The sequence below is a fragment of the Primulina eburnea genome, chromosome 3 (assembly GCF_022965805.1).
Source record: "Primulina eburnea isolate SZY01 chromosome 3, ASM2296580v1, whole genome shotgun sequence".
NCBI lineage: Eukaryota > Viridiplantae > Streptophyta > Magnoliopsida > Lamiales > Gesneriaceae > Primulina > Primulina eburnea.
The window spans coordinates 32587930-32604195 of record NC_133103.1 but is presented as its reverse complement, the minus strand read 5'-3'; the positions used below and the strand labels follow the sequence as shown (position 1 = coordinate 32604195).

The 16266-nt window shown below is 36.0% G+C and overlaps 1 protein-coding gene across 1 annotated transcript; it reads left to right on the top strand.

Moving 5' to 3' along the window:
* Positions 1-11272: 11272 nt before the first annotated feature.
* LOC140827269 (uncharacterized) lies at positions 11273-12459 on the top strand. The gene is made up of 2 exons (XM_073189909.1): positions 11273-11393; positions 11510-12459. Exons 1-2 carry the CDS (start codon positions 11273-11275, stop codon positions 12457-12459), a joined length of 1071 nt encoding a protein of 356 aa, XP_073046010.1.
* The last annotated feature ends 3807 nt before the right edge of the window (positions 12460-16266 follow it).

Sequence of the window (16266 nt, the reverse complement as noted above, 5' to 3'; positions counted from 1 at the left end):
GTGTCTCAGACCCACCAGGGTCTACTCCACATCCTGGAACATCCCTTGCACTGTTGCACTCTTGAAAAATCGATCGAACCAAAAACCCCAACACAAAACATGTATGTCCGATCTATTTTTACAAGAACATGATCACGCTTTGATCTTTACCTCTAGACACCAACAATCAGATTGAGTTCCCTACCAATAGTTCCAGGCAACCCTTCAACCAATGCCAAAAATGTGAGAAAAACGATAATAAAAAAGCGTATCTTCGTGTAGGATTCACGTAAAACCAATGTGTAACACCATAACAACAATATATCATGAAAATACATTTAATAACTCATATTATGATGTCATCAATGCAAAAAGAAGAGAATCGGGCTTTGCCTTTGCGTAATTACGTTAAAAAAACCATTATACAATCGCGTAGAACCGACAACAGAGGGACGGGGAGGAGTTCATTGAAAAACATTGAGGAAACTTCTAAGGTGTTGCTGCATTTTTTGCCGAGGGAAAGTTGCTGCTGAATATGGAGGGGCCGGCCATGAGTGATTGATTAGGTTTAGTGTTTTCTAATGTAGTGTTTAAGTTGTATAATTATGCACTAATGGGCCCTTAATAAAAATAAAGGGATCAAAAGGTTTTTGGCCCCATTAAGCAATAAAATAAAACCATCAAGCCCAATAACACTCCCATAATATTTTTTTAGAAACTTTTTTGAAAAAAATGCCCGAACCCTCAAAAAGTCCCCTGACTTGCTAAATTTTGTGTACCTGTTTAAAATATTACCCGAAAAGTAAAAATACCCTACCTAGGCCCATTTTTGAAAATCCTCTATAATTAACCATACATTAAATAACTAAACATAATCATTTAATAAAAATATTTTTTCTTAACTGTTTCTGGTCTACGTTCCTTGTTCGAGAATCAAATACTGCTAAAAGCCCTATAACTTGCAATCTTAATGAACCCGGCCATAAAAACCCATATTTATGCAATAACCATGCATTTAATGCATTAAAATAACTTAAATAAAATAAATAACAAATTTAATAACTTGCATGCATATGATTAACGTGGACATTCAAATTTTCGGAACGTTACTTGGGGCCTACTCTTGCACATAGAAAGGACCAATTTCTTGACAAATTTAATATAATGTTTTCCTCTACATTTATCACATAATATCTCTTGCAAGCGCATTGCTATCCTGTTTACATTCAAAATTTCTATTTTCCTGTTAAGTTCTTCTAATTGAATAGTGACAGCAGAAAATTCAGTTACTTGTTGAACTTCTGCACACTTCCTCTGATTGTTCCTCTCAGATGAGGGTGATAAATTCTAGCAGCCATCTCCTCCAGTAAATGATACCCTTCTTCGAACGTTTTCGTTAGCAGATTCTCACCGGACGCAACATCTATCATGGTACGGTTAGACGAAATTAAACCATAGTGAAAAGTTTGGACAACTAACCCAAGAGGCTACTCATGATGTGGGCATCTCCGTAATAAGTCCTTGTAGCGCTCCCAAGCTTCGTAGAGTGACTCCTGCTGAAATTGGAGAAGGTGGTTATGTCCGCTCCCAGTTTCATGGTTTTTGATGAAGGAAAGTATTTCAAGAGGAACAACTTGGCCAAATCTTCCCAATTTGTAATTAAACCTGCAGTTAAACAATTCAACCAAGCTTTAGCTTTGTCACACAAAGAAAAAGAAAATAAACCTAATCTAACAGCGTCATCAGAACCTCCATTAAATTTAAAATTATCACAAATTTCTAAGAAGTCGGCGATGTGAGTGTTTGGGTCATCTAGTGCATTTCCCCCAAACTAGACTGTCTTCCGAATCATTTGAATAATGGCTGGTTTGATCTCAAACTGGTTCGTCCTGATGGTTGTTCGCACTATGCTTGGACGTGCTCCATCAAACGAAGGTTGTGCGTACTCCAACATGGGTATGCACCTTGGCTTTTCAACTCTTAGATCTTCATGATGATCTTCTTGACGCTCGTTCCTGTTAATCATGTCTTTAAGAAACTGTTGTTGTCTTCGCCTGCGTAGGGTTCTCTCAATCTCGGAGTCGAATATCTCAAGTTCAGACTCTAGAGATCTTGGCATGCACCAAGAGGGATACCTGCAAATAAATTGAAGGTTTCAAACAAAACAAAATACAGAATGCTAAAGTAAATAACTGAAAATAAAGCTGTGGATTAACAGTCTCCGACAACGGCGCAAAAAACTTGATCGAGCAAAACTTGCACTGTAAAATCCTTAGTAAAAAATTAATAATATTCAAGCTCGAAATAATCGTAGGTGCACGACATCAAGTAATAATACAATGTACAAGAGTACGAGTATTGTTCGTCTAGAAACTGTATTTCGTAATTGTTATTCTCAGTTATTAAACATTTAGCAATGATAATTCAGATGATTGTTTACTACTACGATGATTAAATAAAATATCAATGAAATGATTCACAAATTAAATGATGAAATAAATAAGATAAAATGATGGATTATAGATTCAATGAGAAATGAATTTGGTGGGAATCTCGGTTCACCTACCCCTTGCTAATTTACTTAATTCGTTAGACAATAATCTACGCTTTCGATGGGATTTCCTATCCAATTTAACACGCCATCTCGAGTTATGCCAAAGTAATTCGACACAGTGAAGTAATTAAATGTCTTTAATTATTTATCAAAGGTGAATTACATGTTTTTCTATGAAATCCCCTAGCCTTCGAGCTACTGGACTATGACTATCGACGTGTTTCTGACTTCATATTTCTATATAAATTCTAAATCCATGGATTATGCTACTCGTTCCTATCGCGAGCTATTCTCTCGAACTCACTTGCAATATGAAATCCTTATTAAAGTTAGCAACGCTTCAACAACACAATGAAAATAATAGTACAATCAAGAATAAATCAAAATTCGATTGATTAACTAAAATCGGTTTTGGGTAGGATCCCATTAAATCCCAAAAACTAATGAAAATTATCCACTAGAATTCATGATCAAACTAAGCAAAGCAGTATTTAAACAAGAAGAATTAAACTCGAAAACTAGAAGTGACGAAAATGCGAAGAATGTTGACCGGAAATCTTGAAATCTTCAACTCCAAGCCTTTTCTCTCTTCCCAACTTTGTGGTTGCTAAAAAGTGTGTTAATTTTCGTCCCTAGGGTTCCTTTGTGTAGCCTCCACTTGGAAACAGCCCGCATAAGGAAAGAAATCATCCTCAAAATCTCTTCCAAATTGAGTACCGCTCGGGCGAACAGATTCTACCGCCCGAGCGCTAACTGATAAGTGCAATTTATTGCAATTTTATTACTTGTTTTTAACTTGAAATTTTGTGATTCTTGAGCTGGTTTTATGTGATTTGTTGTTGTTTTTGTTGTTGTAGTTTGGAAGCTTAGAATGAGAGTTTGGAGTATTAAAGTGTTGAATTGGAAAGTACAAAAATAATAAATACAGAGGCTACAGCGTACCCGCGCTTATATTTGGACCGCAGCCACGGTTGAGCACTGCATCCACACTAAAAAATTCACCGCACCAGCGCTCTTAAAACAGTAGAAGCACCGCACCCGCGATGATTTCTTAAGCGCACCCGCAGTTCTTGCACGACAGAATCCGAAAAAATCTGTATTTTGGTGTGCTGCGCATGGAAGTCCAAGATTTTGGTGTGCTGTGGATTGAGGCTTGTCTGGGACTATAAAATACATCATTTACTTACCATCTAGGGTATTGGGAGCCAAGGGAGGAGAAGAGGAGGCTGCTAGAGGATTGAAGATCCAAATTCATCAAGTTTTTGGGAAATTTTTTTGCACAACTCCGGGGACGGAATCATCACTTCAAACTCTTGTTCTAAGTTCTTCTTTCTTTTATTTTTCATTTGATATGTCTTGTTTTAGAACCATGTTTTGTTGTTTTTCTTGTGTTATTATGAACTAATTTTTATTTTTAGAGGAAAGATGGAACAAAATTAGAAACCATGTGTTAGAATCTATGAACTAAGCTATTTAAGTTCTTCATATTTTTCATTTGTATTGTTCTAGTCTTAATGCTTTCAATTTATTGGCCATGATTTGAATGATTTATATGTTTACAATTTATCACTCGGAAGAGAAATTATAAACAAGAAATGGGAAAAATACATCAATTGTATTTATAGAGTTCGGGAGGGCCTATAATGCTATCGAAGCCCATAAAGAATCTAGTGCTTGATGTGTTATTTAATTGTAGATTGTTGATGGGAACGTTGTAATCCATTTTGAGATAACTAATATTTTCTTGATTAATGAATAAAGAATTATTTTTATAATATAGCTACAAGAAAGCACACATGGTGGACGGTTGAGTGAAATCGGATCTCTAGATCTTTTATTCCATTGTTACTTGCTATAATTTGATGTTACATTTAAATCCATTTTCAATTTAGTTATTCTAGCAAACAAATCTTTTAATTTATTATTCTAAATAAAGTCGAGATTATTTTAATTACAAGTACTAATAGATATTTACACATACCTCATGAGATCGACAATTGTACTCAAAAATACATTTTAATATAACTTGACGTCGTGCGATTGCGAGCAATCAAGAAAGCACGCAACAAGTTTTTGACGCCGTTGCTGGGGAGTGTTTATTTTAAATTTATATTAGTATTGTTACCAAAATTTAGTTTAGAGCTGCTTTTATTGTATTACATTAAAAATTGATTTGTTTCATATCTTTGTTTGACAGTGCATGCGAAGATTGCAAAATCTTGACTTGTTTATCTTCTATCCCGAGATCCAAAGAACCACAAAGAGATTAAGAAAGACAAGAAGAGAAGCGATTCAAGCAATGGATGAAAACAGAGATAACAAAAATCCACCCCCTGCAATACCCATTAGAGATCATTTTAGGCGGGTACTAAATGCTCATTAGGCATAGCACAAGGGACTATTAATGCAAACAACTTTGAGATCAAGCCCGCATTAATAAACATGGTTCAACAGAACCAATTTGGGGGAGCAGCTACTGCAGATCCTCGTCTACATCTCAGAACATTCCTTGAAATCACTGACACTGTAAAGATAAATGGTGTTGCTGATGATATAATTCGATTGCACTTGTTTCCTTTTTATCTTACGGACCAAGAAAGAGGATGGCTCCAATCGCTTCCTTTGGGAAGTATCACTACATGGAATGATTTAGCAACCAAGTTCCTTGCTAAATATTTTCTACCTGCGAAGTCTGCACAATTGAAGATTGAGATAAGTACTTTTAGGCAGACTGAATTTGAGCAATTATATGAGGCATGGGAACGGTATAAGGAGTTGTTGAGGAGGTGTCCAAACCATGGTTTTGAAGATTGGTTACAGATTGAATTGTTTTACAATGGTTTGAATGGACAAACAAGAGGCACTGTGGATGCAGCAGCTGGTGGCACGATATTTGCCAAATCACATGATCAAGCATATGATTTTCTTGAATAGATGACCATTAACAGTTATCAGTGGTCGTCTGAGAGGTCAGGAGTAAAGAAGCTAGCTGGAATTTATGCCGTAGATCCTATTACATCACTCAACGCACAAGTTTCAGCTTTAACAACTCAAATTGCAGCTATGAATAAAGCTAGTACAACAGAGGTTGAAAATGCATCGGTTGTTATTGAAGAACCACATATTCCTGATGAGGATTCGGTTGGAACATTTGCTGCTGAATCTGGCAAGAGAATGGCTAGGACTGAGTGTAGACTTGACAACCTTAAGACACACATGGCGAATATTGGTGCTTTCTTGAAAATCCTTGAGTCGCAAGTGGGGCAGATAACAAAGCAACTCACATCTCAACCGTCAGGCACAGTTCACAAGATTGCAGACACAAATCTGAGAGAAGTGAATGCCATTTTTATACAGCATGAGGAGAATGGTGTGGTAATCAGAGAGGAGAAAGAAGTTAAATTCACACCTATCCAAGATGAAAAACCAACTCTAACCAAAAGAGTCCAAGGTAAGAAAAATTAGAGGAATGATTCAAATCAAAGCATTGATATTTCATTACTTCCCTACCCCCATAGATTTTTACAATTACAAGCGGAATTTCAAAAGAAAAAAGTTCTTGACGATCTCAAGAACCTACACACTAATATTGATTCTACAGATCAGGGGGAAGTGAAATTTCAAGAAGGAACACGAAAAAATCTTCCTCAGAAGCTACTAGATACCGGTTAATTGTTGTGTCATGTAAAATAGGGGGTCAATTGGGGGAAAAATCTATCTGTGATTCAGGAGCAATTGTGAATATAATGCCAAGTTCTCTTTACGAGAAACTTGGACTGAGGGGGATCAAACCCACAGAAGTAATCTTGCAGCTGGCAGATAAATCGGTGAAGGTGCCATTGGGTTGTGTAGAAGAAAATTGATAAATTGAGGCTTCAAGCAGATTTCGTGGTACTGGACATGGAAAAAAGTAAGAATGTTCCTATCATTCTAGGACGACCATTCTTGGCTACTGCTGGAACTATCATCGACTTGAAACAAAGAAAATTGACAATGGATGTTGAAGGTCAAAGGGTGGAAATCAAGGCATCTAAAAGTTCTCACGACCCACCTTGAACAGTGCAGTGACAGTCGGGCTGACAAATTTAAAGCAAGCGCTTATTGGGAGACAACCCAATTTCTTTTTATTCTTTATTGCATTTTGTTTTCGGTTTTTCTTCTACTCTTGTATTCTTATTTTTGTTTGTGTATTTTTGGTATAGTGTGTTCTTGCATTCCCCCAAATCTTATAAATCTCAATTGTGTTTTTCAGGAATAACAATTAGAGGAGAAAACAATTTCAAAGAGTGCATCCGATTCCTTTCCACTAAGATGGGAATCTCCTGGCCTATTATCACTCTGCTTGCTACTAAAGCACTGGAAATATACTGCAACAGCGATCGTTGAAGACAGAAAATAAAAAATTTCCAGTAGCCATATCGCACCCGCGGTATTTTATTGAGTTCACCCGCAGTGTGTGCTGAATGAAAACATGAAATTTTCAGTAGGCAAAGCGCACCAGTGGTCTAGTTTGTAGTGCACCCGCGATATGTTTCCAAAACCAACACCGCACCAGCGGTAGAATATTCAGCACACCCGCGGTAACCGAAGGTCGAAAATTCAAAAATTTCTAGTAGTTAAACCGTACCCGCGGTATGTTCTGGACCACACCTGTGGTCGATGATTTTAAAAACAGAAATGGGCAGAAATTAAGCATCAACGAAGAACACTTCTCCGAAATTCTCCTTCAATTCGAAATACTATCCGCCGTAGTACCACCCACCATAAAAAGGCACAGATGATGAGGATGGCAATGACCACTGACGGTCGTTGGCCGAGGTATGTGTATTCCTCTAACTTTCATGATCATTTACATCTAGGGCGATGCACATATTTGAGTTTGGGGGAGATGTTATTTATTTTATTTTGTGTGTTCAATTATTTATTTACTTTTATTTGAGTATTGAGTTATTTTCTTGTGTGTTTGTAGTGTCATAGTTATGAATTTTTTTGAAATGGCCAATGATGAACAAAATTTGTGTATTGAGAAGAAAGGTCATGTATTTCATTCATGTTCAGCAATCAAGTTGAAAAATTTAGAGAACAACAATGAGATTTGGTAAGTTTGAGACTTATAATTTCTAAACAACTATGCGATTTTCATTTCACATTGAAATAAATTTTTGCAAACACATAAATGATTGAGGCAATCTTTGATTTTATTTGGGCCTATTTATATTGTTCATAAATATTCATTTGAAGCCTTCTTGAGCCTATATGAGAAAAGAATTGTGTTCTTGAAATTTCTTGGAAGCCAATCACTTTTCTTTTGAATATATATGTATTTGTTTGATGCATTGAGACACCATTTTTCACGATGATTAGATTCTACTTTGTGTTGGTGAATTGTGATTTTGTCTAGAACTATCCAAACAACACTCGAGGCGAAATATGGACAAACTATGATTTATGAATGATTTAGGTGATTTTTTTGGATCGGTTGAGCCTTTCGAGCCACCAAATAAAAATAATTTATCATTTGTCACCTCTTTGTAGCTTATATGAATTCGAATGACACACGTAAATATGTGTAAAAGACCCTCATTCGATATCCTTTCAAATATCCCATATTTACCGCCCTGTTGAATATCTTAAACGTTAATTTCCTACCTTCTAAAAGGAGTAAGAATTCAATGGATAAAAATTTTTTTTCGAAATTCTCCTACAAAAGAAAAGAAAAATGAATGATGTTTCCTTGAAGAAGTTGGAGAAAAATGAAAAAAAAAAGAGAGACGAAATGAATAAAAATGGAGATAAAAAAAAGTGGAGTTTGCAAAAGAGATAAAAAATCAACTTAGTCCCTTATTTGAATTCCTAACTTCATTTGTAGCCATGAGCCAAGGCCTAACATTACAAGCATTGCAAACCCTAATGACCAAGTCATAGTTGTCCAATATACTAGTGGAAAGGGATTGGGAGGATCAAGCCTATGGACAATGGATAAAAACTTACATTGAGTACGAATCTTGATCAAATTTATACACACCTCATTGCATCAAATATTTATTGGATATTCTTTTCTTGAATGAATATTTCTTTGAACCAAATTTTTACCGAAAAAGACCTCTTGATTTGTCTTTGTTAAAATTGAAATTGATTGAGAATGTTTTGAAACATGAGTTGAAGAGATTAAAAGTTTAGAAAATTAACCGATTGCATGATTATATCCGGATGAAAAATTGATTGGATTGTTTTGACTTGTCATATATTGAATAATGAATGCATGAAGAGTTAATTAAATTATCTTGAGGCCCAGTTATTTAAAGTATTTCATTACTTGTTTGTTTGTGTTGTTTTGTTTTGCTCGGGACTAGCAAAATCCTAACTTTGGGAGAGTTTGATAAGTGAAATTTATTGCACTTTTATTACTTGTTTTTAACTTGAAATTTGGTGATTTTTGAGCAGGTTTTATGTGATTTATTGTTGTATTTGTTGTTGTAGTTTGGAAATTTAGAATGAGAGTTTGTAGTATTAAAGTGTTGAATTGGAAAGTACAAAAGATAAAAAATACAGAGGCTACAGCGCACCCGCGCTTATACTTGCACCGCACCCGCGGTGGAGCACTGCACCCGAATTAAAAAATGCACCGCATCTGTGCTCTCACACGAGTAGAAGCACCGCACCCGCGATGACTTCTTAAGTGCTCCCACGGTCCTTGCACGGTAGAATCCGATAAATCTGTATTTTGGTGTGCTGCACTTGGAAGTCTAAGATTTTGGTGTGCTGCGGATTGAGGCTTGTCTGGAATATAAAATACATCATTTACTTACCATCTAGGGTATTGGGAGCCAAGGGAGGAGTAGAGGCTGCTGCTAGAGGATTGAAGATCCGAATTCATCAAGTTTTTGGGAAATCTTTTGCACAACTCCAAGGATGGAATCAACACTTCAAACTCTTGTTCTAAGTTCTTCTTTCTTTTATTTTTCATTTGATATGTCTTGTTTTAGGACCATGTTTTGTTGTTTTGCTTGTGTTATTATGAACTAATTTTTATTTCTAGAGGAAAGATGGAACAAAACTAGAAACCATGTGTTAGAATCTATGAACTAAGCTATTTAAGTTCTTCATATTGTTCATTTTTATTGTTTTAATCTTAATGCTTTCAATTTATTGGCCATAATTTGAATGATTTATATGTTTACAATTTATCACTTGGAAGAGGAAATTTTAAACAAGAAATGGGAAAAATACATCCTTGATATTTATAGAGTTCGGGAGGGCCTATAATGCTATCGAAGCCCATAAAGAATCTAGTGCTTGATGTGTTATTTAATTGTAGATTTTTTATGGGAACGTTGCAAATCCATTTTTAGATAACTATTATCTTCTTAACACTCGGGAGGGGGAATAGATAATTATAGGATTCGTGGCTAATGAATAAAAAAGATTTTTATAATATAGCTACAAGAAAGTACACATGGTGGACGGTTGAGTGAAATCGGATCTCTAGATCTTTTATTCCATTGTTACTTGCTATAATTTGGTGTTACATTTAAATCCATTTTCAATTTAGTTATTCTAGCAAACAAATCTTTTAATGTATAATTCTAAATAAAGTCGAGATTATTTTAATCACAAGTACTAATAGATATTTATATACACATTCCTCCTGGGATCGACACTTGTACTAAAAAATACATTTACTATAACTTGACGTCGTGCGCTTGCGAGAAATCAAGAAAACACACAACAAGTTTTTGGCGCCGTTGTCGGGGATTGTTTATTTTAAATTTATATTAATATTGTTACCAAGTAGTATAGATTTTAATTTAGAGCTTCTTTTAGTGTATTAAATTAAACATTGATTTGTTTCTTATCTTTGTTTCACAGTGCATGCAAAGATTGCAAAATCTTGACTTATTTATCTTTGATCCCGAGATTGAAAGAACCACAAGAAGATTAAGAAAGGCAAGAAGAGAAGCGATTCAAGCAATGGCTGAAAACAGAGATAACGAAAATCCACCCCCTGCAATACCCATTAGAGATCATTTTAGGCTGGTACTAAATGCTCATTATTTGGGCATAGCACAAGGGACTATTAATGCAAACAACTTTTAGCTCAAGAACGCATTAATAAACATGGTTCAACAGAACCAATTTGGGGGAGCCGATACTGCAGATCCTCGTCTACATCTAAGAACATTCCTTGAAATCACTGACACGATAAATATAAATGGTGTTCTTGATGATATAATTTGATTGCGCTTATTTCTTTTTTCTCTTAGGGACCAAGAGAGAGGATGACTCCAATCGCTTCCTTTGGGAAGTATCACTACATGGAAGGATTTAGCAAACAAGTTCCTTTCTAAATATTTTCCACCTGCGAAGTCTGCACAATTGAAGATTCAGATAAGTACTTTTAGGCAGACTGACTTTGAGCAATTATATGAGGCATGGGAACGGTATAAGGAGTTGTTGAGGAGGTGTCCAAACCATGGTTTTGAAGATTGGTTACAGATTGAATTGTTTTACAATGGTTTGAATGGACAAACAAGAGGCACTGTGGATGCAGGAGCTCGTGGCACGATATTTGCCAAATCACATGATGAAGCATATGATTTTCTTGAATAGATGACCATTAACAGTTATCAGTGGTCGTCTGAGAGGTCAGGAGTAAAGAAGCCAGCTGGAATTTATGCCGTAGATCCTATTATATCACTCATTGCACAAATTTCAGCTTTAACAACTCAAATTGCAGCTATGAATAAAGTTATTACAACAGAGGTTGAAAATGCATCGGTTGTTATTGTAGAACCACATATACCTGATGAGGCTCATTATATCAACAATAGGAATTTTGGTGGATACAGAGGATGTCGAGGTAACCTTCCCCCTAACACTTATCATATTGGTTTGAGAATCATGAGAATTTTTCATATGCTAAAAATAAGAATGTGTTGAATCCTCCACCGGGGTTCAATACATCAAATGGGGAAGGGAAACAATCATTTGAGGATTTGGTTGGAACATTTGTTGCTGAATCTGGCAAGAGAACTGCTAAGACTGAGTCTAGACTTGATAGCGTTGAGAAACACATGGCGAATATTGGTGCTTCCTTGAAACTCCTTGAGTCGCAAGTGGGGCAGATAACAAAGCAACTCACATCTCAACCGTTAGGCGCAATTCAAAAGATTGCAGACCCAAATCTGAGAGAAGTGAATGCCATTTTTATACAGCACGAGGAGAATGGTGTGGTAAGCAGAGAGGAGAAAAAAGTTAAATTCACACCTATCAAGGATGAAAAGCCAACTCTAACCAAAAGAGTCCGAGCTAAGAAAAAAGAGAGGTATGATTCAAATCAATGCATTGATATTTCTTTACTTCCCTACCCCCATAGATTTTTGCAATTACAAGCGAAATTTCAAAAGAAAAAATTTTTTGACGATCTCAAGAACATACACACTAATATTTATTCTGCAGATCAAGGGGAAGTGAAATTTGAAGAAGAAACACGAAGAAATCTTCCTCAGAAGATGCTATATCCTGGTGAAGTTGTTGTGCCATATGAAATAGGGGGTCAATTGGTGGAAAAAGCTATCTGTGATTCAGGAGCAAATGTGAATATAATGCCAAGTTCTCTTTACGAGAATCTTGGACTGAGCAGAATCAAACCCACAGAAGTAATCTTGCAACAGGCAGATAAATCAGTGAAGGTGCCATTGGGTTGTGTAGAAGATGTTGAACTTAAAATTGATAAATTGAGGCTTCAAGCAGATTTCGGGGTACTAGACATGGAAAATAGTAAGCATGGTCCTATCATTCTAGGACGACCATTCTTGGCTACTGCTGGAAATATCATCGACCTGAAACAAATAAAATTGACAATGGATGTTGAAGGCCAAAAGGTGGAAATCAAGGCATCTAAAAGTTCTCACGACCCACCTTGAACAGTGCAGTGACAGTCTGGCTGACGACGTAAACCAAGCGCTTATTGGGAGGCAACCCAATTTCTTTTTTTTCTTTATTACATTTTGTTTTCGGTTTTGCTTCTACTCTTGTATTCTTATTTTTGTTTGTGTATTTTTGGTTTAGTGTGTTATTGTATTCCCCCAAATCTTATGAATCTCAATTGTGTTTTTCAAGACTAACAACTAGAGGAGAAAACAATTTCGAAGAGTGCACCCGCGCTGGAAATATACTGCACCAACGGTCGTTGAAGATAGAAAATAAAAAAATTTCCAGTAGCCATACCGCACCCGGGGTATTTTATTGAGTGCACGCACAGTGTGTGTTGAATGAAAACTGGAAATTTACAGTAGGCAAAGCGCACCCGCGGTCTAGTTGTAGTGCACCTGCGGTCTAGTTGTAGTGCACCCTCGATATGTTTCCAAAACCAACACCGCACCCACGGTAATTGAAGGTCGAAAATTCAAAAATTTCCAGTATTACACCGCACCCGCGGTATGTTCTAGACCGCACCTGCGGTGGATGTTTTTAAAAACAGAAAGGGGCAGAAATTAAGCATCAACGAAGAACACTTCTCTAAAATTCTCCTTCAATTCGAAATACTATCCGCCGGAGTACCACCCACCACAAGAATGCACAGATGATGAGGATGAGAATGACCCTTGACGGTAGTTGACCGAGGTATGTGTATTCCTCTAACTTTCATGATCATTTACATCGAGGGCGATGCAAATATTTTAGTTTGGGAAAGATGTTATTTATTTTATTTTGTGTGTTCGATTATTTATTTACTTTTATTTGAGTATTTTATTTACTTTTGAGTTATTTTCTTGTGTGTTTGTAGTTTCATAGTTATGAAATTTTTTGAAATGGCCAATGATGAACAAAATTTGTGTATTGAAAAGAAAGGTCATGTATTTCATTCATGTTCATCAATCAATTTGAAAAATTTAGAGAACAATCATGAGATTAGATAAGTTTGAGACTTATAATTTCTAAACAACTTTGCTATTTTCATTTGACATTGAAATAAATTTTTGCAAACACATAAATGATTGAGGCAATCTTTGATTTTATTTGGGCCTATTTATACTGTTCATAAATATTCATTTGAAGCCTTCATGAGCCTATATGAGAAAAAAATTGTGTTCTTGAAATTTCTTGGAAGCTAAGCACTCTTCTTTTGAATATATATCTATTTGGTTGATGCATTGAGACACCATTTTTCACGATGATTAGATTCTACTTTGTGTTGGTGAATTGAGATTTTGTCTAGAACTATCCAAACAACACTCGAGGCGAAATATGGACAAATTATGATTTAGGTGATTTTTTTGGATTGGTTGAGCCTTTCGAGCCAGCAAATAAAATAATTTATCATTTGTCACCTCTTTGTAGCTTATATGAATTCGAATGACACACGTAAATATTTGTAAAAGACTCTCATTCGATATCCTTTCAAATATCTCACATTTACCACCCTGTTGAATATCTTAAACCTTAATTTCCTACCTTCTCAAGGGAGTAAGAATTCAAATGATCAAAAAAAAATTTTGAAATTGTCCTACAAAAGAAAAGAAAAATGAATGATGTTTCCTTGAAGAAGTTGCAGAAAAATGAAAAAAAAAAGAGAGAGATGAAATGAATGAAAAATGGAGATAAAAGAAAAAGTGGAGTTTGCAAAAGAGATAAATATTCAACTTACTCCCTTATTTGAATTCATAATCTTCATTTGTAGCCATGAGCCAAGGTCTAACATTACGAGCATTGCAAATCCTATTGACCAAGTCATAGTTGTCCAATATACTAGTGGAGAGGGATTGGGAGGATCAAGCCTATGGAAAATCGATAAAAACTTACATTGAGTACGAATCTTGATCAACTTTATACACACCTCATTGCATCAAATATTTATTGGATATTCCTTTCTTGAATGAATATTGATTTGAACCAAATTTTTTCAGAAAAAGACCTCTTGATTTGTGTTTGTTAAAATTGAAATCGATTGAGAATGTTTTGAAACATGAGTTGAAGAGATTAGAAGTTTAGAAAATTAAACGATTGCATGATTATATCCGGATGAAAAATTGATTGGATTGTTTTGACTTGTCATATATTGAATAATGAATGCGTGAAGAGTTAATTAAATTATATTGAGGCAAAGTTCTTTAAAGTATTTCATTACTTGTTTGTTAGTGTTGTTTTGTTTTGCTCGGGACTAGCAAAATCCTAAGTTTGGGGGAGTTTGATAAGTGAAATTTATTGTACTTTTATTACTTGTTTTTAACTTGGAATTTTGTGATTCTTGAGCAGGTTTTATGTGATTTGTTGTTGTTTTATTCAGGAGTCGTTGTCCTCGCATGACATCTCAACCTCCTCATCCTCATCATAATACTCATCATCATCCTTGATGGGTAGAAGTGAAAATGCTGGCGAGCTGGAAATGGCTCGTCGGAGGCACTAGTCGCAGGGAAGCGCTGCACAAGCACACGATTAAAATCATGCACGTAATCCATGTTCTCGCATGTCATACGCCACTGTCTGATCATTTTGCGATCTTGTTCATCGATACACTAGTGTGAAGTCTGTCCCATATTTGCACGTGCCTATCGTGCGTGTGGTACTTGTGGGGCCCGCTATGTTTGTGCTCCACTCCCTGAAGCCTGGCCCAGACCACTCTCAATCTGCCTCCGTCTTTTATCCCTCGAGAGCTTTGCAACAATTAAGATATTGTCTTTTTTGTGCAAGACTGGCTCACTGTCATCCCATGTAACCCCAACTAGGTGGCAGAGTTGCTTGATTTTCGAAGAATGGGGCATGCTAACTTTGGATGTGCCCCGTGCAGCCTGCAAAATCGAATTCATGATAACACGGCTTACATCCACTTTCTTGCTGGTGATGATGCAATAGGCCAATGCTGCTTTCATTTTTGTCACATCAGAAACATGCCTAGATGGCATTAACCATGAGGCAAAAAAATGATACCAGTTATATGCTTCCCTAATCATAGATGCCGTAGGAAATTTGACAGAATCAGGAGGTTGTTCCCCAAAACATTTATTGAAAAATGATGGCATTTTAGAAGTGCTTGAAAGAAATGGTATGGTCTGCCTCTGTAAAGTGTCACGAGATGGTTGCCGAGATGATGTCCCCTCATCAGGATTTGAAATTGTATTCACTTCTTCATCATCATTCACTTCTTCTTCTTCAGACTCGATATATGACATATCAGGTTCAGTATAACTCTTGCAAATATCGTCATTAGTGGACAGATTCGGAAAACGAGCACTCGTATCTAATGTTGTATTCAGCCAATACAGAGCATGATTTTGTTCCGACGAGACATTGATATATTGATCCCAAGACCCACTTAAATTTTCAAAATTTAGATTATCGAGTCCTTCAGTAACCTGTGGAACATAAGATTCTAGATCCTGGAAACCACCATATGTAGAAGCATCGGGTTGGTTATTGAACCTTGAATCGGATGCATGTGGAACGTAGGATTCAGGATCATCAAATCCAACATGATGCTCAATTGAATTTGTTTCCACGTATAAATGAAACATATGCATATTGTAACATTGCATTATAAATTTTAAAGCATCATCGTCAACGAGATGGACTTGAATTTCATGCCAAGATGATCTCTCAATGAATGAATATTTTTTGACAATATCAAAGAAAAATTCGTTGGATCGATTCCTAACATTTTATGCACAACTTCAACCAACTCCAACAAATTAATAGATCGTAATACTCGTATCGGTCAAACAAATGGAATATTA

Coding starts and splice junctions, on each gene's coding strand:
- LOC140827269 (XM_073189909.1), top strand. CDS start 11,273: ATGAATAAAGTTATTACAACAGAGGTTGAAAATGCATCGGTTGTTATT. Junction 11,394..11,509: donor TGGATACAGAGGATGTCGAG/GTAACCTTCCCC, acceptor CAAATGGGGAAG/GGAAACAATCATTTGAGGAT.